Source organism: Capra hircus, chromosome 4 (assembly GCF_001704415.2).
Source record: "Capra hircus breed San Clemente chromosome 4, ASM170441v1, whole genome shotgun sequence".
NCBI lineage: Eukaryota > Metazoa > Chordata > Mammalia > Artiodactyla > Bovidae > Capra > Capra hircus.
Window position 1 is genome coordinate 95,407,394 of NC_030811.1, and position 25,776 is coordinate 95,433,169.

Sequence of the window (25,776 nt, forward strand, 5' to 3'; positions counted from 1 at the left end):
TACATGTTTCAATGCCATTCTCACAAATCATCCCACCCTCACCCTCTCCCACAGAGTCCAAAAGGCTGTTCTATACATCTGTGTCTCTTTTGCTGTCTCACATACAGGGTTATCGTTACGATCTTTCTAAATTCCATATATATGCGTTAGTATACTGTATTGGTGTTTTTCTTTCTGGCTTACTTCACTCTGTATAATAGGCTCCAGTGAAACTATCTTTTTTCCTCAGCAGTTTATAGAAGATCCAAGTGGGAAGTGAGTATAAAAATATAGATTATAAAAATGGTTTTATTAATTCATTTTATTTTGTGTTCTAACTTAATTGCATAAATTGTTCATAGGTGGGGGAAAGGTAAATAAGTAAAATTAATATTTTTTCCCTTTCTGTTAAAGAATGGAATGACTCCTCTAATGCATGCTGCATATAAAGGAAAACTTGATATGTGCAAATTACTTTTACGACATGGAGCTGATGTAAATTGTCATCAACATGAACATGGATACACAGCCCTCATGTTTGCTGCACTTTCTGGTGAAGTTTTAGCATTTATTCTAATACATTAATAATAGTCACCTGTAAAAATTTCTTATATGTATATTTTTTCATTAAGTGTGTTTTTGTTGTAGTAATTTTAAGATCATGTCTTATGGAAAGACGTGATGGGAATTGGTTTTGAAAAGGTACAGTGTGTGAAATATGTTACATAGTTAATTTGGTGATGTTTCTTCAGTTATTTAAATCACCTGATTCTGTTGATGGTATGCTTTGTTTAGAGTCATGAAGCTTGATCTGTTATTCTTACAAGTTAGTTCCTTTGATGTTCTATAGGTTTTTATTTTGAAGTAACACTGAAGCTTCTTTGTTGTTCTGTTGACACAATAGCTGCTATGATAGAGCAATTTGCTTCACTGACATTTCTGTATGAAATAGGGTGATCTGTTTAGAAACTTACTCTGATTCATGTTTCTTATAATTTGTGAATGAAGACAATTTGGAAAGTATCTAAAATTAAGTGGAATTATCTGCACTTGTTACAGTTTTTAAGAAAATATGTGATATAATATTATCATGCTTTGAAAGCAGTAATCTGTAATTTTATAATCCTAAAACTGGAAGGCATTTCTAAGCATAACATAAAATATAGGCTTCAAAAAGGGCAACAGTGCCTAATTTGATTACATAAAATCTTAATTTTTCCATATGTAGAAAATACCCTACATTTAATTTAAAATTTAAACAATATGGAAAATAGTTATTACATGTCTTAAAGGCTGTTCAGTTCAGTTCAGTCACTCAGTCGTGTCCGACTCTTTGTGACCCCATGGACTGCAGCATGCCAGGCTTCCCTGTCCATCACCAACTCCCGGAGCTTACTCAAATTCATGTCCATTGAGTTGGTGATGCCATCCAATCATTTCATCCTCTGTCGTCCCCTTTTCCTCCTGCCTTCAATCTTTCCTAGCATCAGTGTCTTTTCTAGTGAGTCAGTTCTTTGCATCAGGTGGCCAAAATATTGGAGTTTCAGCTTCAATATCAGTCCTTCCAATGAATATTCAGGCCTGATTTCCTTTAGGATGGACTGGTTTGATCTCCTTCCAGTCCAAGGGACTCTCAAGAGTCTTCTCCAACACCACAATTCAAAAGCATCAATTATTTGGCACTCAGCTTTCTTTATGGTCCTACTCTCACATCCATACGTGACTACTGAAAAACCCACAGCTTTGACTAGGTTGACCTTTGTTAGCAAAGTAATGTCTCTGCTTTTTAATATGCTGTCTAGGTTGGTTATAGCTTTTCTTTCAAGGAGCAAGTATCTTTTAATTTCATGGCTTCAATCACCATCTGCAGTGATTTTGGAGCCCCAAAAATAAAGTCTCTCACTGTTTCTATTGTTTCCCCATCTGTTTGCCATGAACTGAGGACCAGATGCCATGATCTTCATTTTCTGAATGTTGAGCTTTAAGCCAACTTTTTCACTCTCCTCTTTCACTTTCATCAAGAGGCTTTTTAGTTCCTCTTCACTTTCTGCCATAAGGGTGGTGTCATCTGCATATCTGAGGTTATTGATATTTCTCCCGGCAATCTTGATTCCAGCTTGTGCTTCTTCCAGCCCAGCGTTTCTCATGAGGTACTCTGCATATAAGTTAAATAAGCAGGGTGACAGTATACAGCCTTGACGTACTCCTCTCCCAATTTGGAACTGTCTGTAGTTCCATGTCCAGTTCTAACTGTTGCCTCTTGACCTGCATACAGATTTCTCAGGAGGCAGGTCAGGTGGTCTGGTGTTTTCATCTCTTTAAGAATTTTCTACAGTTTGTTGTGATCCACACAGTCAAAGGTTTTGGCATGGTGAATAAAGCAGAAGTAGACGTTTTTCTGGTATTCTCTTGCTTTTTCAATGAATCAGTGGATGTTGACAATTTAATCTCTGGTTCCTCTGCCTTTTCTAAATCCAGCTTGAACATCTTAAAGGGCGATATCATTATATATATAGGGTTCTTATAAATCAATTGGAAAAACAACAAATACGACAGTAGACAATTAGAAAATTGAACAGAAACAAAAGAAATACAACTGACTAAAAAACTCAAACCCGCTCCACGAACAATCAGAGAATATCAGATTAGGGCAACAAATGATAGTTTTCCACTTACAGTATTGGCAGAGGTTAAAGAGGAGAAATAAAGCCTAGCATTGGCGTGGGAACTTTTGTGCACTGTATTGGGAAGTGCACATGAGCCTAACTTGCTGGGAGGCTGCCTGGTAAAATGCATTTAAAATGTACATAACCTTTGATCCTACAATGTTTTCCAGGAACTGTTCCTAAGGAAATTATAATTCATCCTTGCAAAAAGTAATGGAAAATGCTATTCACTGAGCGTAGTTTATAATAGCAAACGATCTGTAATGATTCCTATAGTCAAAGAATGCAAATGAAATAACTGTGAATGTTTAAACAGGACAAAGCGCAGAAAGATAGGTCCTCAACCATCAGCAGTTATCTCAGGGCCTCTAGGAGTAAGGGAGGGGATGAGTTAGTAGACATTAGTGAGGGCTTTCATTCATTTTCTTTTTTCTGCCTTTGTTTTTGTTGTTATTTTGTTTTGACTTTATACTAAGCAAGGAAAAACATACTTTGTCTTGTTTTTAAAAAAAGTGATATTCAGTTCTGTGCCATTTTTGTACTACTTCAGTGTTTTCTATTCTTTTCCAGAAAATAAGGTTGATTTTTCTGTGGGTTCTGTCGCATTTTACTTTTTACTATAGTTATGATAAATATTTTGCGAAAAATGAAAATATCCACTAGATAGAAATCTGAAACTAATTGGGAGAAAAAAGAGTATGGATTATTTAAAAGGCAGTATTTGAATTGGGCATTCCTTATTTTTAACAAATGTCTGTTTTTAACTGTAGGTAATAAAGACATCACGTGGGTAATGCTAGAAGCTGGTGCCGAAACAGATGTTGTCAACTCTGTAGGAAGAACAGCAGCTCAGATGGCAGCCTTTGTGGGTGAGTTTTTAGGACAGTTTTACATTAGGTTATACCCCAAATTTCCCCCGTGGAAAAAAATGCCACTTTGCTTCTCAGAGTGTAAATACTGTCATGTGTCCTTTTAAAAAAGCAAATGTTTACAGTTTTGTCTAACCTAATGAAACACCGAATGACATTTTGGAGAACAAGAACAAGCTTTTTCAAATTTCCACTCTGAGACAGAGAGTGTGGCAAGGCCTTTCTGTTGCAGTCAAATGCATAAATGAGAATAGTTTACTCCTCTAAGGAAGTAGTTAAACCTAGTATTTAAGAATAAGAACTGTGGAGTCAATGATCTGGGTTGAATTCTGTTTGTACCACCTAATAGGAAGTTACTTAATGATTCTGATCTTCAGGATAATGGTTCAGTTCAGTTCAGTTCAGTTCAGTCGCTCAGTCGTGTCCGACTCTTTGCAACCCCGTGAATTCCAGCACGCCAGGCCTGCCTGTCCATCACCAACTCCCGGAGTTCACTTAGACTCACCTCCATCGAGTCAGTGATGCCATCTAGCCGTCTCATCCTCTGTTGTCCCCTTCTCCTCCTGCCCCCAATCCCTCCCAGCATCAGAGTCTTTTCTAATGAGTCAACTCTTCGCATGAGGTGGCCAAAGTACTGATGTTTCAGCTTTAGTATCATTCCTTCAAAGAAATCCCAGGGTTGATCTCCTTCAGAATGGACTGCTTGGATCTCCTTGCAGTCCAAGGGACTCTGAAGAGTCTTCTTCAACACCACAGTTCAAACGCATGAATTCTTTGGCGCTCAGCCTTCTTCACAGTCCAACTCTCACATCCATACATGACCACGGGAAAAACCATAGCCTTGACTAGACGGACCTTAGTCAGCAAAGTAATGTCTCTGCTTTTGAATATGCTATCTAGGTTGGTCATAACTTTTCTTCTAAGGAATAAGCGTCTTTTAATTTCATGTCTGCAGTCACCATCTGCAGTGATTCTGGAGCCCCCCAAAATAAAGTCTGACACTGTTTCCACTGTTTCCTCATCTATTTCCCATGAAGTGATGAGACCAGATGCCATGATCTTCATTTTCTGAATGTTGAGCTTTAAGCCAACTTTTTCACTCTCCACTTTCACTTTCATCAAGAGGCTTTTTAGTTCCTCTTCACTTTCTACCATAAGCGTGGTGTCATCTGCATATCTAAGGTTATTGATATTTCTCCCCGCAATCTTGATTTCAGCTTATGCTTCTTCCAGTCCAGCATTTCTCATGATGTACTCTGCATATAAGTTAAATAAGCAGGGTGGCAATATACAGCCTTGACGTCCTGCTTTTCCTATTTGGAACCAGTCTGTTGTTCCATGTCCAGTTCTAACTGTTGCTTCCTGACCTGCATACAGATTTCTCAAGAGGCAGGTCAGGTGGTCTGGTATTCCCATCTCTTTCAGAATTTTCCACAGTTTATTGTGATCCACATAGTCAAAGGCTTTGGCATAGTTAATAAAGCAGAAATAGATGTTTTTCTGAAACTCTCTTGCTTTTTCCATGATCCAGCAGATGTTGGCAATTTGATCTCTGGTTCCTCTGCCTTTTCTAAAACCAGCTTCAACATCAGGAAGTTCAAGGTTCACGTATTGCTGAAGCGTGGCTTGGAGAATTTTGAGCATTACTTTACTAGCATGTGAGATGAGTGCAATTGTGCGGTAGTTTGAACATTCGTTGGCATTGTCTTTCTTTGGGATTGGAATGAAAACTACTGACCTTTTCCAGTCCTGTGTCCACTGCTGAGTGTTCCAAATTTGCTGGCATATTGAGTGCAGCACTTTCACAGCATCATCTTTGAGGATTTGAAATAGCTCAACTGGAATTCCATCACCTCCGCTAGCTTTGTTTGTAGTGATGCTTTCTAAGGCCCACTTGACTTCACATTCCAGGATGTCTGGCTCAGCAACCCCAACAAGATGAAATCATTAAAACTCAGTTTATTTCTCCACATTCTCTGTGTTTGTCAGGCATCAGGACTTTCCTTTCCTCCTCTACCACTACCATGAGCTGTGGCCTTGGCTGAGACAGTCTAGAATTTTTAGTACCAATATATCATTAGAATGTCATCCACGGTGTGCTCCTTCTCCTTTAGCAGTCCCCACCATCTACAGTATAATCTCTCTGTCATGCTGTCTCTGCCCATTTGGATTAACTGTCCCTGCTACCAAGGGCTGTTGTTCTTTCTCCACACTCTCTTTTCTCCTTGCTCCACCTTGAACATTGTTCTCATTATAGGACCTTCTCAGATGGTACATAGGTTGCACATGGTTTGAAACACATCATAACCAAAGCTGTCTTCTTCTCTGAAATGCAAGTTATGTCTTGGCTTGTTCCATGATTCTGGTATCACTGCTCTGTTGTCTTATATGTAGACATTACTCCACAGTTTTCTAAATCCTGGTTTTGCGAATGTGATTTGTCTTTGTCAGCTTTTCGTTTCTTACGCTAGAAGTGTGTTTCAATTTCAGTTTACCCTTGAAAGTAAAAAAATTGTACTGGATGTGTCTGATTGTATTTATGTTCTCATTAATCCTGCCTAGGACTGACTCAGTGAGCCCATTTAGTCTAGAAGACTGAAGTCCAGTGACAGTAATGATGGAACCCAAAGTGGTCGCCACCCAGCTCCCACTCCTAGCATTTATTTTCTATATAAATAGTACTGTTTTATTTGCATGTATTCCCAATTCATAAATTAAAAACTAATAAAGCTAAATATTTAATAATTTCAGTTATAAAAAATTAAATATACGTTAAGAACTTACAAAGAAAAACTTTAAATATATATATAAATCACTCTGCTGCTGCTGCTGCTAAGTCGCTTCAGTCATGTCCGACTCTGTGTGACCCCATAGACGGCAGCCCACCAGGCTCCCCCGTCCCTGGGATTCTCCAGGCAAGAACACTGGAGTGGGTTGCCATTTCCTTCTCCAGTGCGTGAAAGTGAAAAGTGAAAATGAAGTCGCTCAGTCGTGTCTGACTCTTTGCAACCCCATGGACTGCAGCCCACCAGGCTCCTCCGTCCATGGGATTTTCCAGGCAAGAGTACTGGAGTGGGGTGCCATTTCCTTCTCCTGTATATCACTCTAACAGAAATTATTGGTGGATTATTTAAAATATCAGAATAACCTAAGCAATATCTAAAATGAGAAAGATAAATCTTGAAAAAAAATAACACGTTTTTTCCCTTTTCACAAAGGTGTAATTTTAAGAAACGTTTAGTCCTGTGATGGTGTCATTATTATATAGCCATTATTTTTATGCACAGATATTTCCAACTGCTAACAAGGCTTTTTCTGAGTATCCTAATTAGGGGACTGATGAGAAGATGTAGTTACAAGCTAAGTCTATGTTTTTCTCCCGCTGATTCTTTTAACTTCAAATTTTCCTAGGTCTCTGTATATGTTGAGAAGCTTTTTTAAAGTATCTTTTTTTTTTTTTTTTAACAGGAACATCTTTCTTTTTATTAAAGCTGGATGTGTTTTAGAGCTTCCCTGGTGTCTTGAAACGGCAGTGCAGTTTGTCTTCATCTGTACTCGCTACCTGTGCAGCTGTAAATCCCTGCACACTGTTATCTGTGTTAGTTTTGGTCCTGTCATCTTTACATGTTGCCTGCAATATATTTGCTTGATTGTCGTTTTCCTCCCTTCTTGAAAAGTATGTAGGTAGAAATGATCTTTCCAAACAGAACACTTTATATTTAGTATTTCTTGTTACTGTTTGACTTCTCAAGATATATATATATATAATGGAGATTTTGGTTTAAAAAAAGAAAAAGAAAGTGATGTCTCAGTATTTACAAATAGCATCAAACACCAAAAATGATATGTGATCACTACTAAAATTTGCTTTCAAATCATGACTGTGTTGTTTTTATCATTTGTTTAATTATTAATTCTCCATCCATTTCTTTTGTTTTCCTTTTTTTCCCCCTGGTTCTGTTTTTTTCAGCTCTCTCATCTTTCCTGTAGTATAGAAATCCTGTAGATTTCTAGATCCTAATTTTTAATCTATTTTGAGATATTTTATCTACCTCATCTTCTGCATGACTATTTTAGTTCTCCATTGTAACCAGGATTGCCCTTCTCAGTTCGTCTATTAACTTCTAAAAATGGGATTTCTCCGTGGTCCATGAGAGTCTCTTTACATACAGCAATTGATCTGCTTACGTATTCTTTGGTGGTTGTCTTTATGGTTTGGTTGTGAGTGGTTGTAGTGGATGTTATAGTACCTGTTCCACGGAAGAGGCCCTCTGTTGGAGACATTGCGTAGTCTTTCGAGATTGGATCCAATCGGGTCTGCATCTCCTAGGCAGTCAGGTAAAGCTGACAGGGTCATGGAGCCGTGAAGGGCTGTGCCATCTCTCTATACCTCTGGGCCCAGGGTCAACAAACCAGGAAATATTTCAGCCTCTGCTGACAGACAACTCTTGGCTTATCCTCGAACTCTTGGGCAAGCTGAGAACTTGACCAGCCTCAAAGATCCACCTGGCCCACAGTGCAGTCCCCCTGCAAGTCACCTACTGTCATCAGGATTGAGCAGATGCTCCCTGGACCATACACAAGTGGGCAGGGGCCACACAGGCCACCCAGAGCAGACCCCTCTCCCAGGGCCCTGGCATCTGGGGCTGCTCCACAGGACTCTTTCAGCTCTCATCAGGCAGAAAGGAGGAAGAAGTCTGTTTTGCAGAGATTCCTGGAAAAGCCTGCAGTTGCAGATGTGCCCTGCTTGTCCAGAGGGGCCACTTCTTGCTCCAGAGAAGTAGTGGAGAGGGAGCCAGCGGGGAGGAAGCAGCAGGCCACCAGCTTCTCCAGGGAAGGTTCTGCTTTCCTAGAACAGTGTTTACCTCTGGGGATTGGCTTCCAAAAGTGGCACAGGGATCTATGAGGAGCTACAGTGTGGATCCCAAGCGTGTGGATCCCAAGCTTATGGAAGCAAAAGCTTTTTCTCTAATTCATTTCACAAAAAGGCCAAGCTTTTCTCAAATCCTAGGGGAGGAGAGATTAGCTTAACAAAATGGGTAGTAATTATAATGACAATAAGATACTTAATACAGAATAAATTTAAATTTTGTGTAAAGAAAGCCAGATGTGATTAGGGAAGAAGGAACATCATTTGTGTAGGAGTGGAAGAAGAAACATTTAAATTATGTGCAACTTTTATTAAATACTTAGGGCCAATTTTAAGTAGAACACTGCTTTTTTATTATTGTTGTTATCTGCATAATCTTCTTATGTATTGTAGATTCTGTGTCTTTAAAAGGGGATTATTTCTTGACTTCGAAAAGCATGCTTATAGATGTTTCCTAAAATATTTTACCTCTCCCCTCCTCCTCTACTCTCTGAAAAGTTAAGGACATTGACACATGTTTACTTCAGAAAACAGAACAATGTAATGAAAAAATGGAAAATGTCTAATTTTGAATGATAAAACAATACATTTTCTATTTTCCTATTAAAAGGTCAACATGATTGTGTGACTATAATCAACAATTTCTTTCCTCGAGAGAAACTGGATTATTACACTAAGCCCCAGGGACTGGATAAAGAACCAAAACTGCCCCCAAAGTTGGCAGGCCCACTGCACAAAATTATCACTACAACAAATCTTCATCCTGTCAAGGTACTGTAGTTTATCGTATTTGCTTTCTATTTAAATTGTGTGTGTGTGTGTGTGTGTGTGCGCGCGTGCACACACACGCGTGCGTGCTTAGTTTTGTCTGACTCTTTGCGACCACATGGACTTGCAGCCCACCAGGCTCCTCTGTCCATTGGAACTTTCCAGACAAGAATACTGGAGTGGACAGTCTCCTGCATTACAGGCAAATTCTTTACCATCTGAGCCACCAGGGAAGCCCATTTATATATTGCTTTAGAATTTAAACTGCTCTTAGTATATGGGTCCTAATTGTCTTGGGTTGCTTTTTGTTGATGTAAAACTTGGGATAGGCTCTCCCATTCACTTGATACGGTGAAGTAGTGCTCTTGTCTGAAACCTACAAGAGAGTGAGGGACACAGACCAGAGCAAGAGGAAGAGCAAGGCAGAGAGGTGGGTTCAGCCAAAACCTAGCTTCCACTTCGTCTCACAGTGAGCTCTGTTTATTAGTGGCTCCAGAGAGGCAAGGAAGCCAGGGTTTCCTGTATCAGTATGTCATGCTTGAAGTCTGTCTCCAGGGGGAAAGGACAGCCGCCCAGATGGTGCCAAGTGAGGTGGCTTTCTCTGGATGAAGGGAGTTCCCCGAGGAAGGAGGCAGCTCTGAGCCATAGCAGCCAAAAGTCCCAGTCGCAGGAACCTGGTGTATGGGCCTGGTAACGGGGATCTGAGTGAGGGAGCAACAGCATCCAGTGCAATAATTATCCTTGCAGGCAGTGTTTGGAAATGTAATCATGAACACATTTCTTTCATGCAAGTAGGTATCTGATGCATTTAAGTAGTGCAGTTCTTCCAGTAAATAGTCAAATCACACAGATTTTCAAACTTTGTAAACCAACTTGGAAGTTCGCATAGCATACCTGGGAATCTTCAGGGATTATCCTGAACTATTCCCACTGCTATTTTCTTCATACTTTACTTATGACCTTTTTGCTTATAAAATGATTATGTTTTAGAAAATTAATCCAAATGAATATAATTGTTTCCATGAGTCATCTCAGGAAACAGCACTGACCTTTTTCAGACTTCATTGACTGCCATATGCCTTCATTCATAATGTATAAATCTGATAGTAACTCAGAGCGATTTGGGGGTTTCTTTGGTTTGTTTTTTAATATTTATGTATTTATTTGACTGTGTTGGGTCTTAGTTGCAGCATGTGGGATCTAGTTCCCTGATTAGGGGTTGAACCCGAGTCCTCTGCATTGGAAGTGCAGTCTTAGCCACTGGACCACCAGGGAAGTCCTGAGAACTCTTTGTTGAGCAACATGCATGTTGGGTCAAAAACTGAAGCTTCCCCTTAGTACAAGGTGTTATTATAATGTACTGAAATGGGTTTCCTTAGTCTGTTACAAAAGAAAAATCTGGAATATACTGATCGTCATTGGAGTAAGTGTACAGCTCTCATGAAGTAACTATTTTGAAGACTAACACACCCTTAGAGATATAAGTTATAAATTATATGTAATATTACTACTTTATTGCTGCATCCCATGGCATATGGTCTTTTGAAGCTTGAGGGACACACAAATAAAAAAATACCTTTCATGTGGCCCTTCCCCCAAGTTATTAATAGTGTTCTGGGCCATCAAGAGAGATGGCAAAGTAGCAGATCCTTTCCCACACAACAGACAAGTGCAATCTATTCTGCTTTTATTTTTCAAAACTCAAATGTTTTACTTGACATTTTGAAAGAACCACTAGATGCAACACTTGTGATCCTTGCTGGGCAAAAAAGAAATTCTGCCACGGAATAGGTGTGTGTGTTTCTAGTGGAAATTTTATAGGACTTAGAGTTTAACCGTTAGAAAAATACTTGGCCCCTTCTGTTTTAGTCTTTCTTTCCCTCCCAACACATGCAGGAAAGACAGAACTCTTGGAAATGATGACATTGGCTCTGTGGTACTCTTTCTATTAGGAGTGGAGCGGGCTGGGGTGGGAAGACAGGAGTTTCCCTAGGCATACAGCATTTCTCAATGCAGAGAACTTGTGTGGTTTTATAAGGCCTTCATCACTCCCCCTCCAGGCTGAGCATGACTCAGGGGTCCTCAACATCTGGGATCTAATGCCTGGTAATCTGAGGTAGAGCTAATGTAATAATAATGGAAATAAAGTACACAATAAGGGTAATGCACTTGAATCACCCTGAAACTATCTCCTCCCCAATCCCCTTCTCCTCCATGGAAAAATTGTCGCACAAAACCAGTCCCTGGTGCCAAAAACGGTTGGGGACCACCACAATACAGGATATTTTGGGTTTGATTGATTTAAAGATGTTTTCTGTATGTTTCTGATTCACTGTGTCTTATGTCTGTTTTCACCCTTTGAGATTACAGTAATTTCAGTTATTGTGACAATTGGGTCTGTAGAGTAATTTCTGTTGTTTACACAGAACCTAGTCTCTCAGGGTTAAATATCCCAAGAATTACTGTACCTGCAATTATCTTTAAAGGCACATATTTTGCATAAGTTAGATTAAGGGTATATTTATACAGACAAATTATAAACTAAAATAGCCTACATTTTATTTTTTAGAGCATTTGGTTTTATGAGAGACTACACTATGATTATAGTACCTTCTTTCAGACCAGACCTTGCCTTTGGTAGATATAGTCTATTTGCTTGAAAACCTTTCTTTATCCACACTTTAGTTAAAAGCTGCCCAGTTGCTTTGGTTATGGGCCATTTTCATTGCTTTACCCCTTTTCAAGCTGACATGGGTCTTCAGAGGGCATATTATAAAAAAAAGTGACTAATAGCCACCAGTCAAATCAAAGACCTTTAAAAATAAGCACAATCCAACACTTGATCCAACAGTGCAGCTTTTGCCACAGTGTACCTAACACAGATACATTTGTGAGGAGGTTAAGTGGCTGCTATAGCAATAAGGATGTGGGTTTTCAACAGGGACTTAGGGAGTTGTGCTGATGGCCAAGATATAGACGTTTATAATGGAGAAAAACAGAGGCAAAAGGAAGAATGACAGTAGAGTTTAGCAGGGTCTGTAAGTGATCAGAAGATAGATGTGTGCAAGTGATCCTGTTTTTTGATGATTTTTAAGCCCAGAATTTATTTATTCATCCTCAGTAATTATTAATAATAATGTTTCCATTTATAATAAGTATCCTTTTATAATGCTTCAGAGACTGAAGGAAGGAAACTAATTCAAGTATTCTTTCTTTTGTGTGCAGCTATGATAAATGCTTCCATGAGCTCACCATTGAGCTGTGGATATATATCATTTTTCATTGTGTTTGGACTTCCCTGGTGGCTCAGCTGGTAAAGAATATACTGGGTTCAATCCCTGGGTCCAAGAGATCCTCTGGAGAAGGGAATTGCAACCCACTGCAGTATTTTTGCCTGGAGAATTCCATGGACAGAGGAGCCTGGCAGGCTACAGTCCATGAGGTTTACTGACATATATTATAAAGTAAATAAAGTCTAAGTCTTAAACAAAAAAATCATTAATCTGGGTTCTATTTGGGGTGTTTGCTTTTTTTTTAAGGAATTCTCACATCCAAGTTTAGATCCTATGTTTTGATTCATAATGTATACAAAATATTGAGCAAATGGCATCAAGTGATGGTAGTTGATAGGAAAAATATAAATAATTAATGATTCTTTTCTTCTCTGCCACAAATTAACTTTTGAATTATATAATGGTAGAGGAAGTTGTCAGCAAATTTATCAATAAGGATTCTGATTATACTTATTTCATGCAGTCTAGTTTATTATTGAGTGCTATATTTGAAGTGAAAGACTGGGCTGTGTTATCACTAGGGTCAGAAATAAGTAAAAGTCTTATTTTAATTTAACAAGAACATTTAGTTTATGTTAAATTTTCACGTAGGAGGCTTGGGCATGGGTTTTCCTTGAGTTAACAGTTACCTTACTCCTTGTCTAAAGAAAAGGATCTGATTCATGAAATCCACCATCTGTTGTTTCCTAACGTTTCAGTTACCTGGGATAGGTATTTTACTGTGACACATAGGTTAACGAATACCGAATGACTTTCTGCTCTGAGAACACAGTTGTGCCTCTGTTTCCCATATATTTACATTACTGTTATGTTATACGGATTTGTACAGGTGTCCTATGCAATCAATAAAGAAGAAAATACTCCTTCTTACACTGAATTTGGGCTTAATCTGTGTGTATTTGGGAAGTGTAGGACCCATAATACATCATACTGGATAACTCTCCTTTACCCCCTTTTAAAAATCTAGTTTTGCTTTCCTCTTTCATCTATTCATATTAATGATTAGAAGCATATTAGGAAAATTTCCACAGAGAAATGTAGTTAGCAAGCAATATACCTTTTATTTTTAGACTTCTGCCTATAAAAACCTCATTTCCTTATAATTGACAAGAATGAATGAGAATTGTGGTTTTCCTAGCCATGAAATCCTAATGCTCAGTATTATTAGCTAAAAGTAGTGATTGCTCTGTGATTCGTTTCTGTATATAAAGGGTGTGCAAATATGCCATGCTTATCTTTAGTAAGAGAACTTCCCTAGCTCAGGCGATAAAGAATCTGCCTGCAGTATGGGAGATCCAGGTTCAATCCCTTGGTCAGGAAGATCCCCTGGAGAAGGGAATGGCTACCCACTCTAATACTTGCCTAGACAGTCCCATGGGCAGAGGAGCCTGATGGGCTACAGTTCATGGGATTGCAAAGAGTCGGACACAACTGAATGACTAACACTTTTATCTTGAGTAAAAGAGCTTTTAACAGATATAGAAACCATGATTCCAAGTGGCCAACTAATACTTAGTTTAACTGGATGGCAAACAACACAATAACTTTGAAATACAGAGTTCGAGAGATTTCATGGTGTCCTTCTGTTGTTAGTTTCACAACTTGATCAGTGGCAAGTTGTATTTTTATTTGAATTAACATAGCAAATATGTGACCATGAGAAAGACTTCATTTGGTAATCAAAACTGACTGCCTAAATTGAGCATGGAAAAATCTCTTATGGAATTTCTAAGCTCACTGGGGTTTCTTCTAGATTGTGATGCTTATAAACGAGAATCCTCTGCTGGCAGAAGAAGCAGCTCTGAATAAATGCTACAAGGTGATGGATTTGATTTGTGAGAAATGTATGAAGCAAAGAGACATGAATGAAGTACTGGCTATGAAAATGCATTACATCAGCTGTATCTTTCAGAAATGTATTAACTTCTTAAAGGACAGAGAAAATAAATTGGACACTCTGATCAAAAGGTACAGTTTTTACCATGTCATGTATAAAATATACTCAAATGGATAATGTTTTATTATATGAAATCTCATTATGGCTTTAAAAATTAAACATTTTAGCAACAGCTGTTATTGTTGAGATCACATTCAATCTGCCAGAAACCAGGGGCCCTGGATTGACTATTCCATTCTGTAGTATTTACAGCATTTTTGCTATCCTAAATTATGGGTGAGAAATCTGAAGTTTGGAGAGGTTAAAAAGCATTTGTAAAATCATACTTACTGCTAGAAGGTAGCCCAAGTCCAGGGGTCAGATTCTCATGATTTTACTAAGAAAAGAGAACTAAGTTGGAAGGGTGTGACTTAATCAGAGTTTACATTCTTTGTTCAAATAACTGCCATGGTAATAAGTAACCAGCTAATCTGATAAATGTCTAGTGTGTTTTACGTCAGGGGTCACCTTTTAAAATACATCCCTGGGCTCCTAAACCTGATAAGACCTGGCCTAATGGGCAGGTGGAATAGCAATTTGAATTGAATCAATCCTCATGAGGTGACTACACAGTGAAAATCGTAAGCAGCAAAGAAAAGTGAAAGTGTTGATCACTCAGTCATGTCTGACTCTGCAGCCCCATGGGCTGTAGCCCGCCAGGCTCCTCTGTCCATGGAATTCTCCAGACAAGAATACTGCCTTGCCCTCCTCCAGGGCATCTTCCCAACCCAGGGATCAAACCCCGGTCTCCTGTACTGCAGGCAGATTTGTTTCCCTTGGAGCTACCAGGGAGGCCCACGGAGCGAGGAAGGAACTACTCGAAGTTCATGTGTTCAGCTGGGAGGAAATGCTTGGCAATTCAATTCCAGTTACTCTTTTCAAACTGTCTTTCAGCTTGTTAAAAGGCCGAGCGTCTGATGGCTTTCCAGTATATCAAGAAAAGATCATTCGAGAAAGCATCAGAAAATTCCCTTATTGTGAAGCTACTCTCCTCCAGCAGCTGGTGCGAAGCATTGCTCCTGTCGAAGTCGTAAGGCTCTTCCTAACTAGGTTGACTCCGTCAATAAAACCTAATTGCCATGTTTTATACAATTAGAGGCATGTTCTCCTCAGCATTATTTAGTTACCTAATGAAGGCATAATTATCTTAAGGAAAATTTCAGAAACAAACATGGAGACAGATTTGCCTGCTAACATTGTTTCTGTTTATGCATTTTCCCCGTCAGACCTCTTCTTTCATTTATATAGCTCATGGTTTAATGCACAGTATTTCCTTAGATCAGAATATAGATATTATAGTTACAGTGGATATTTACGTTTTTAATGACTCGGTGAAACCTCAGTACGTAATACAGACCCACGTTTGTTCTCAAATGTAGCTTGTGAAAAACTAGCGTAAAATCCCGTACTAGATGGAAGTAGGAATTGAATGTCTACTTTGATGGTTTCCTGTTGGGGGGATGGGAGGGGATGAGTTATGGGAAAGCGCATTGTGTATCCTGCTAAACAGTCTTAAAGTATGTCCCGCTTCCTAGATCCTCCCTTAATGCCTCTGATTTTATAAATTTTCCACACATTAAAAAAAGTCTATTTATACTTAACAGTTATGGGAAGTAAATTTGAACTTTATTATCTGTTCTTTACTTAACTTTCGTCATGTATTTATTTAAGTGGTATTAAAGACACTCCCTGCCTTCCCTATTTTGGATAGCTTTCAGATCACCTTATCTATACCAGTTATGCTTTTACACATTTCAGTGAAATCCCTTATCAGCCTTTGTGTATTAGGCAAGAAACTGGTCCTGACACTGTTACCATCCATGCCTTCCTCCCTCCCTCTGGCAATGTCGGTTCTTCTCTGCCTTCGCTAGGCTGTTGTATCATTCTCAGCCTGAAAAAATCAGGACTAAAAATGAGTTCCAGGTGCTCCTTTTATATATTAAAATTTCATCCAATCAGAACCATTAAAGAAGAAAGGCCTAAGAAGACAAGATGATTTCATGATGTTCATGCATTGATTTATTCCTGAGAGTTCGCCATGATTTCACATAGAGATTCTTTCCGCTTGCTCTTTAATACACTTGGCTATTTGGTGTTTAAGTTTTTGGAAGTTTAAAGTTAGCGTATTATGAGGGTAGCTTATCAATTATGAATGTGTTTTGGCTGTGCATATCATACTCCAGCCAACTATGAATTAAATAGATCAGAGCTTACTTAATTCACATATTAAATATGTGCCCAGGGGTAGGCAGACCCAGTCTGGTACAGTGAACTAGGGACCCAAATCCTTTCCCATTTTCTCACCCAGAATTCTTTAGCCGTGGATTATCATGCATATGCTAATAACCTCACCGTTGCAAGGCATCTAATGCTCTTCCTCCAAACTCATATTCCCGTCCTAGGCAGGCAAGAAAATAAAATTGGTCTAGAGCTGGAAAGCATAAGCTTATCAGAGAAGCAATTAACAGTGGCTGCTGAGCGATATCCAGCACTAATAAGTGTAGCTGACATTGTACCTTTAAGGGAGAAAACAGAAAAACTAAAAATAGCAGGTCGGAGTACTTTTTAAAAAGTCAAAGCAGGTCAGTGTAGGACTCAACAATCCATCTTAGCCCTATATCATAGAACAGTGTAGTTAGTATGGTGTTTGACTGATGTTTATCCTAGTGATCTGAGTCATCAGTAATCAAGATAATATTTATTTAATGCATTTTAGAAACATTTCTCTCTTTAAAAACTTCTGCTGTCTTGAAGACTTGATCTGCAGTGCTTGTGGTTGTGCGTTGTCCCAGATAGCCACTGTTGGCTGCCTGACAGATTCCAGTATTCTGTAAGTTCAGAAGCCTCTGAAGCAGTATTAACCTTGTCCCATGACATGGTGGTTCTCACGGCCGGCTGCCATGAAGATCACCTGTGGTATTTCCTGACAGTGTTAGTGCCTGAGCCCAAACCTCTGCCTGTCGTGAACTCTGGCGTCTGCCTGTCACAGAGTTCAGCAGGAGGTGTGAAGCATAGCTGTGTTGAAGAGATGCTGCTCAAGCATTGTAACATGACACTGTTAAAGATATTTTGCTTTATCATTTGAAGGTGTATATTTTAACTTCTGGAAGGCTAGCTAAGGTCTCTGATTTTATAGGATACATATTTAACAAAGTAGATGACAAGGTTTTTTATAGTAAGAAAGAATTCTTATCACTCAACTGTGACAAGAAAGATTTCACATGGTTGCTCTGCTGTACCATCAGTTTTTTTCTGAGGCAATAGTTCACATTAATAGCCATATTTCTAGCAAAAAATATTTCAGTTTTACTTCTGGTATATTTGTGAGAATATCATTGTTTTGTGACTCCTACAAAAGTCCCATCTTGGGGAAGATTTTGAACATGTCTCAGTCATGATTTTTTTCCCCCTGAATTTTTATTTATTTATTTTTAATTTTTGGCTGCACTGGGTTTTCATTGCTGCAAGGGCATCTGTGTAGTTGTGGCAATTTTCAACAAGCTGTCTGATGCACACCCTCTCTTCAGCACAACTGCCATAGACATTCATTCCTGATGAAATTATTAACTTATAACTAGTATCTGAGGTTTTATTTTAGCTCTTTTTTCTCACTGTTATATTATCTTCATTCCAAAAGAGAATTCTTAACTCTTGAACTAAAAAGAAACTTAGTAATTATTTGTTTTCAGGAGGAGTAAAGTGGTTTTGAAATGAGTGCAGTGTAAAACAGTGTTCCAAGGTGGTTATTTGTTATGTATAACTGGTAAAGTAAATATTCTTAGAAAGGAAAAGCAAATAAAAATAAAAATGTAAACTATGAAAATTTCCACATTTTTAGTTAAGAATAAAGAAGCAAATTTGAAAAACTCAGAAATAAGAACTGTTGTGAATAGGTATGATAGCTCCATACCCTGTAATTGCTCTAAGTAGATCTTAATAGTATTATCCCAGGCAGATAAATATTTAAATAGGTCTTAATAGCATTACCCCAGGCAGATAAATATTTGCCGTTATAATTTCCTCTGTTAAGAAATTTCATAAATCCTCTTTAGCAAGCCATTCTGATTTTCAATAACTGTATAATTTTCATATTTTTGGTTTTTCTTAATAACCTAATGCAACCACATGTATAGCTCTTTAATCTTAAGAGTTTAGAGCATTTCAGTGATAACAGTGATAATTTTTATCTATTAGAATTGTGGATCTACATCAAGTAAATAGTTTTTAATAGACAAGTTCTTTAAAACACTTAAGTTGCATTAAACTTTTAAGAATTATGATAAACATTTGTGATGTATCCTATAAATTGTCCCTCAGAATATGTATTATATATTGTCTTAATTCTCAGAAGGAAACTCCACTCTGAGTTCACTGTCCTATATCTGAAATCTTTGTATGCTTACTGAATAATCCCAGTTGAAAAATACATTTATTCTAGAATAGAGCCAGATTTTTTCTTTCTGAACATCTGGATCCATGACTTACCTGCCATGTACTTGGTGCAGAAAAAGATGCTCAGAAAGGTGTCCTAAAGTCTGTGCAGGCTCTCTCTCGCCTTAATCATTTTGTCTCTTTTTCTGGAAGTGTCTCCTCTGTCCATGGTGATTTCAGAGTTTTTTTTTTTTCTCCTCTTCTTTCTTCCTCTAGGGTTCTGATCCCACTGCATTCTCTGTGCTTACCCAAGCCATCACTGGTCAGGTGGGTTTTGTGGATGTTGAATTTTGCACTACCTGTGGAGAAAAAGGAGCAAGTAAAAGATGCTCAGTGTGCAAAATGGTAAGAATGAAGTTAAGTTCATTGACGTCTGGTTTAGATTTCATCGAAGTTGGTAATTAAGTTTTCATATTCTATAAATGTAAGAGTTGGCATTTTTTCTAATAAATTCTAATATATTAGATATGAAGTATTGAATCTAATATTTTAAAATAATTTTGAAAAAGAACTATAGGATACATGTAGTTCTGTTCCCTCTTCTGTCCAGCTCACATGTTGCCCAGTGTCTATGCTGACCACACCCAAAAAAGAGAGTGTGAATGAATGAATGGTTATGAGAAAACAAGAGAAAGCTTACTCACAGGGGACTGAGACTGGGGCATATGTGAGAACCTACAACAATTCATAAATATGCAGTCTTACATCTTCCAATGCTGGCTTCAACTGCTCTCTCTTCATCAGCTCTTCCTCGTAAAGCTCTCACTCCCTTCTCACTGCCACCAGTCTTTAAGCTCTGTACTGCTACCAACTTCTGCCAGAATTATCTTTATAAAGAGCATATCTGAATGGGTTCTTCTCACATACAGATGCTACCCACATGCATGCATCTGGACATTCACTTTACCCTATAGATCATGTTAATTTCCTGTTGTTTTTAAGGTTGAAATTCTTTAGCACATTCTTCTGTAACCCGTCATGTTCTGCTAGAAACTTCTTCTCCAGTTTCGTTACCTTTAATGACTTACTTCTCTGAGCCTCAGTTTCCTTATGTGTGCAATGGGGCTAGAGTTGTGAGAACTAAATGAGACCATCTACAATGATTAAGTATGGCCACATATAAAAACACTCCGAAATTCATTACTTAAAGCAAGTCTTTTTTCTCCCTCATGTTTGTGGTTGGCTGGGTCACATCTGTTCCATGTATTTCTCATCCTCCTTGGACCAGCAGGCCAGGGTGAACATGTCCTCATGGTGATGGTAGAGCTGTAAGTAGGCAAGTAGAAACATACAAGGTCTTTTGAGGTCCAGCCTTGAAATTGCCATGCTGTCTCATTCCTCTGGCCAAAACAAGTTGCATGGCTACATTTAAAGTTAATTCTCCTCCCCTTCAGAGAAAAGAACTTTGAAGTCACATGGGAAAATGTATGGGTGCAGGAAAGAATGAAGAATTGGGGCCAGTAATATAGTCTGTAATACCTTCTATGTATAACAGCCCAGCCCAGTGCGTGGCATATAATTTTACAAAAATCTAAGCTCTATTTACACAAATGTATTGCTGTCCTAAACACAGCATTCACTTTCCTATTCCTGCATTTTTGTACAAGATATTCCATCTACTTGGAGTGCTTCTTTCCTGTTTCTCTGTCTACTGACTCCCTCTATTTAGAGTGAGTCACTGCTTCCTCTGTGTTCCCATTGCTGTTACGTCCTGTTCTAGGATATAAATCATGTTGTTAATTATTAGCCTCCATCTATGCTATCCCATCCTGCTCTAGCTTCCTCTGGGACAACAATTGTATTTTTTTTGTCCTTGTACCATATCAATTCGGGCGCACAGAAGTCTCTTAAATAAATCATATGTTAGAGTCTTTGGTAGACCATGTGTTATATATTCATTGTTGTTAGAAAATGTAAGCTAAAAATTGCAAAGATAAACAATACACATTCATACATCATGGTTTTAAAATAAAGCACACTGGGAGTTAGTCACTTAGTCATGTCCGATGCTTTATGAGCCCATGGACTATATCCCACCAGGCTCCTCTGTCCATGGCATTCTCCAGGCAAGAATACTGGAGTGGGTTGCCATTTCCTTCTCCATGGGGTCTTCCCAACCCGGTGTTAGTCCCGGGTTTCCTACATTGCAGGCGATTCTTTACCATCTGAGCTACCAGGGACACCTAGAAAAGTTAATATTTTTACAGCACAGTACTTGATTTAATGTTGTAATTGAAAAATCATGTGACTACACCTCTTGAAAATAAACCTACAATTGCCTTCAGGTAATATATTGTGATCAGACCTGCCAGAAAACACACTGGTTTGCACATAAGAAAATCTGTAAGAATCTCAAGGACATTTATGAGAAGCAACAGTTGGAGGCTGCCAAGGCAAAGAGTGAAGAGGAGAACAGTAAGTGTATAAAAACTGGGACCGTAATACTTGTCAGTAGGAAGAGGAAGGATCAATTATATTAACACAGGACACGCAGGAACTGCGTCTTCTCAGGAAACCAAGGAAGACTGGGGTTAACCGACATCAGGATCACACGTAAATATATCCTTCTTTTGAGTCTCTGGGATAAGGTACAGACTATAGTCAGCCTAGATAGCACTAGAAAATGAAAACCATAAAATTCTGAGGAATGGTGTTTATTCCCCTTTCTACTTTGTGATTCATGAGACTGCTCTGGAGCCATCTGACTCTTAATGAATAGTTTACTTATATTTTGCTCACAAAGGATTTTAAGGTCTTTGAATAAGGAAATAATTAAATTTCCCCTAATGGCTACCTGAAGATTTTAAGATTGGAAGCCTTTAAATTTCTTAATTATGAAACTGCAGGTAAAATTATGGAATAAATTTATCAATTGCAAGTTAACTTGCACAGCATAACTTTCCACAAGTGTGAGGGCAGTGAGTTCCATATGATTTTTCCTCTCCTTTCCTCATAAAGTGTATGACTCATTTTCATCAGAAACAGTGAGTTGCTTCGGCAATGATTCACATATTGGAGCAGAGAACCGCCCACACTCTTACGTCCCACCCCAGAGGATATACGATATGTATCACACATTCTGGGAAGTGATAGGTTGCCAAAAGGTTACCTGGGTGATTCTGACACTAAGCATGCTCATCTCTATTCCTCAAAGGACCATGTCCCTTTGCCACCTGGTGGAGAAACCTATTAATGGAAATGGATGATTTGTACAAACCTGCATTCATACCAAATAAACTGGTATAAATAGATTATTAATAGAACAGTCAGGCTTTCTGGCTGTCTTGCTTTCTTCTGTTTGCTGGACCAAACCTTTATATCCTGTGTGTTGAAAGTGGTATATAACGGCTGGTCACATACTCAAGAAGCCACATGGGAGGGTTGTCAGTGGATGAGAACTCCTGGTTGGTAGACATCAGTCCATCCCGCACACGATTCTACTCCTTCATTCTCCACAAATGTGCAGTAGGCTTTATTGTCCCCCGCTTTATAAGGAGACAGCCTTGGATAGGCATTTACCTGACCAAGCATGTCAAGCTAACTCATGGCAAAGCCGTATTCAAATGTGGATTTTGCCTGTCTGCAATCCTGATTTCGAGGCCTGAGTTCGAATGCCAGTTCTCTTATTTTCACTGGCTGTGCCACGATGAGCAGGTTAACAAACCCCCTGTCTTCTCCGTTTCCCCATTTGTAAAAGAACAATGCTAATAGAAAACTCCCCCTTGTGGTTGTTATGAGGATTAAATGATTTAATACACAGAAGCCCTTAGAACAGTGTCTGGCACATGGTAAGAGCCAGATGACTTTTTTTTCTTCTTTTTTTTTTTATCAGATAGCAAACTTGACGTCAATTCTAATTGTGTTGGTGAAGAGCGGCCGGAGGAGGCTGAAACGAGAATCTGCCAAGAGAATGACAATCCTAAGGATTCTGAGGAAGGCGAGAAAGAATCTCTGCAGAGTGATGCTGGGCTGGAAGGCTCACAGGAGGCTGCTGTAGGTCTGCAGGTGTCTGAGGAGTAAGGGCCAGAGAGTGTCTGAGCAAGTGCAGGCAGTCTTCACCTGGCAGGTAGCTGGGAACTCACATGATTGCGTCCTGCTTGGCTCCACACCTGCCTGGCACTGTGGCGGGATTCCACATTTCACAGAATATGTGCTTTCCAGCAAGACCCTGTCCACCACGCCCTGACTTCATACTGATTCTGTTGTATAATAGGACAGATATTCCTGGAGAAAAAGACGTTTTTTCGAAATGCAGGAGAAACATTTTTATTCCCTTTCTGAGGCAGGCTTCCCAGCAGTTGTTCTCAAAGGAAAATAAATTTCCTTTTAAAAAAGAAATATATGTTCTTGGGAACAAAGAGGCAAGCAGAACAGTTGTAGGAGAGAGGAGATTTTCAGGAAAAGAAAAATTTTATAGCCATAGAGATGGGTAGTTAGAATCATAACTTATATGTAAATAAAATACTTTATATAAATAGCATTTATGGTAAAGTGCTACTTATTAAGATGCAATAAAATGAAGAAAAGCTACATCTTAAAGGAGCTCTGACATAGTTCAGCTAATTGTAGTTTTCTATAGAATTTATCCTGAGCAGACTGAACTTTATGTAGTTCCTGCAGTGACATTTTATCTACAGTATTTGTACCTTCAGAAATGTCAGATCCCCCAGGAGGAACTGAGGTATAGCCACAGTTATCTCAGCATGTGCATTAAAAAAATATGTTTGATGAAATTGTTGATTAAACAAAGACTAAACATACTGTGTCCACAGTTACTATAAAACTGACTCATGTGCCGTTTTCCACTTGAAAGGCTGTGACCTTCCTGTAAGCTTTTCACGGGGTTCTTCTTGTCCATGAAAGATTTGTCTGATTATATAACTTGTCTGATTTCTAACTGTCATTTATAGGCTGTGCTGGCATCAGTTTTTAGTGTCTGAGTATTTAAATCGACCTAGAGTGAGATTTGAAGATAGTGCTGTGTTTCAAAGTTCCTGTGTGTTGATTGTAAAATAAATTGTGCCTACTAATAGAGCCAATTTAAATCTTTTTTCATAGTTTATTGCTAGTTAGGGGGTGGCAAATGGTAAAGAAATATTAGAGAACTTAAAACATTTTAGGAAACAGCAAATGCTGGAGAACACAGTAATAATTATTTTAATATTTACAATTGTAAATCAGAATGACAAGAATTCTCACCTCACTTCACTGATCAGATTCTTCTGTCTTGCTGCTTTTTCTCTTCCTTACGCTCAGTTACTTTTCTCCCAGCCCCAACACGTACATCTTCTGTACACCCTGTATTATGCTGCTGTAGGAAGACTTCTTGTAAGTAAATCACTGTTTAGGGTTAAGTGGGTAGGAATTCAACAGGCAGATTTTTCCTCCCCTTGTGAATCATGACAAGCCCCCTTTCTCTCATTGAAATCCCTCAATCTGCACACACTGATAAACGTTTATCTTTGACTGGAAAAATGGTCCTCTTAGGCCTTCCTCTTCCACAAGTGAATTTTTAACCCAAGTTCCCTGATTTTAATTATTTTTCGAGTGTGTGGTATCATCATGGTCCCTGTTTTTGGATAGCAGGAAAGGTTATGAAAAAGCCGAAGGGAGCGGGAGAATCAAGATGTGGCAACGTAGAGGTGATTTTCTCTTTATTGAAATGAATGCTAATATGAGTCAGAACTCCAGCACAGCTACAGCTGGCATTAATAGTAACTTTCCAGTTGGACAGAGAGGACTTCAGATGTAAGCCATGTCAGTATCAAAAGTTCTGTAGATATATTTCAGGGAAGGGTTCGTTAGAAAATGGAATTTAAGAAAAATGAGGTTGATTCTGATGGTACTCTCTTTGTCATAAATAACCAAAAAATAGATGGTTATCTATTATAACAGCATCAAAACAGGTGGTCATCCAGCTACCCTTTTTTTTATTTTACCATCTTGAATTATTTTCAATATGCCATCCAGAAACTTTTCTCAAAAACAGGACCTAAAGGATTAGAATAGTCTTACTATTGTAATGTCTTGTACTCAGAGCTGATAGAATAGAATATTAAATTAGCCAATAGGTTTATTCAAAACTTGGATTGTGCTTTTTGACCCAGTAGTGGCTTAGTTGCTAAATCGTGTCTGACTCTTGCAACCCAAGGGACTGGAGCCTGCCAGGTTTCTCTGTCCTTGGGATTTCGCAGGCAAGAATACTGGAGTGAGTTGCCGTTTCCTTCTCCTGGGGATCTTCCCAACCCTGGGATCAAACCCGGGTCTCCGGCTTTGCAGGCAGATTCTTTACCAACTAGGTAATAATGATAGCTAACACTGAAAGCTACTGCATCTCTGAAGTTATTTAGTTTAATATTCACAACAACCCCATGAATTAGGCTTTATTTTTATCCACTCACAGCACAGATAAGGAAGTTAAAGTCTAAAAAGGCCCACTCAGTCATCCAAAAGTACAGAGTTGGAACTCAGCGAGGTCTGCAAGTTTGACTACAACATTGTATACTCTTTATATGTTACCATTGCTGTAGTTTCTCTGCAGACATGAGATAATAGAGCTCTGTAGACAAGCCATTATTTCATAGGATGTGGTGGGTGACCCCTTGGCCCTTAAAAAGATGACTGCTTTTAGGCATCCGTCATGTTTGTGAGTTTACTCGAGTTTTAATATTATTGGATATTAAACAACAGAAATACTTGAAGTAGTTCTGCAGTGTTTTTATCTTCTCAGGACCGTCTCCCCTGCTTCTGAAACAAATCACTTCCCTTCTTGAGTGGGAGATAGATGTCTTCCTGGTCTCCCAGTTTTATAACAATCAGTAGTGACCTGTTTCCTTGGCCATAACAAGGCCCATCAGAGTACCTCTCAGAGATTTTACCTTCCTGAAGCCAAAGAGGGAGGATTTTTGTTTGTTTCTCCCTTGGGATGATCATAAATTATAGGGATTCAGTTCAGAAGCTGACA

The 25,776-nt window shown here is 38.7% G+C and overlaps 1 protein-coding gene across 2 annotated transcripts in view; it reads left to right on the top strand.

Annotated features, from left to right (window-relative positions):
• The window catches only part of ANKMY2 (ankyrin repeat and MYND domain containing 2), a 38,469-nt gene extending 14,618 nt beyond the window's left edge, over positions 1-23,851 (top strand). Inside the window, exons 3-10 of one of the 2 annotated variants that reach the window (XM_018047354.1) lie at positions 394-532; positions 3,416-3,514; positions 8,995-9,155; positions 14,199-14,413; positions 15,276-15,384; positions 19,029-19,157; positions 21,098-21,227; positions 22,645-23,851. In XM_018047354.1, the coding sequence (XP_017902843.1) occupies positions 394-532; positions 3,416-3,514; positions 8,995-9,155; positions 14,199-14,413; positions 15,276-15,384; positions 19,029-19,157; positions 21,098-21,227; positions 22,645-22,832 (1,170 nt within the window). In that variant the 3' untranslated portion in view covers positions 22,833-23,851. Of the gene's footprint in view, positions 1-393; positions 533-3,415; positions 3,515-8,994; positions 9,156-14,198; positions 14,414-15,275; positions 15,412-19,028; positions 19,158-21,097; positions 21,228-22,644 lie in introns of both variants that reach the window. The other variant, XM_005678993.3, reaches the window with a different exon arrangement.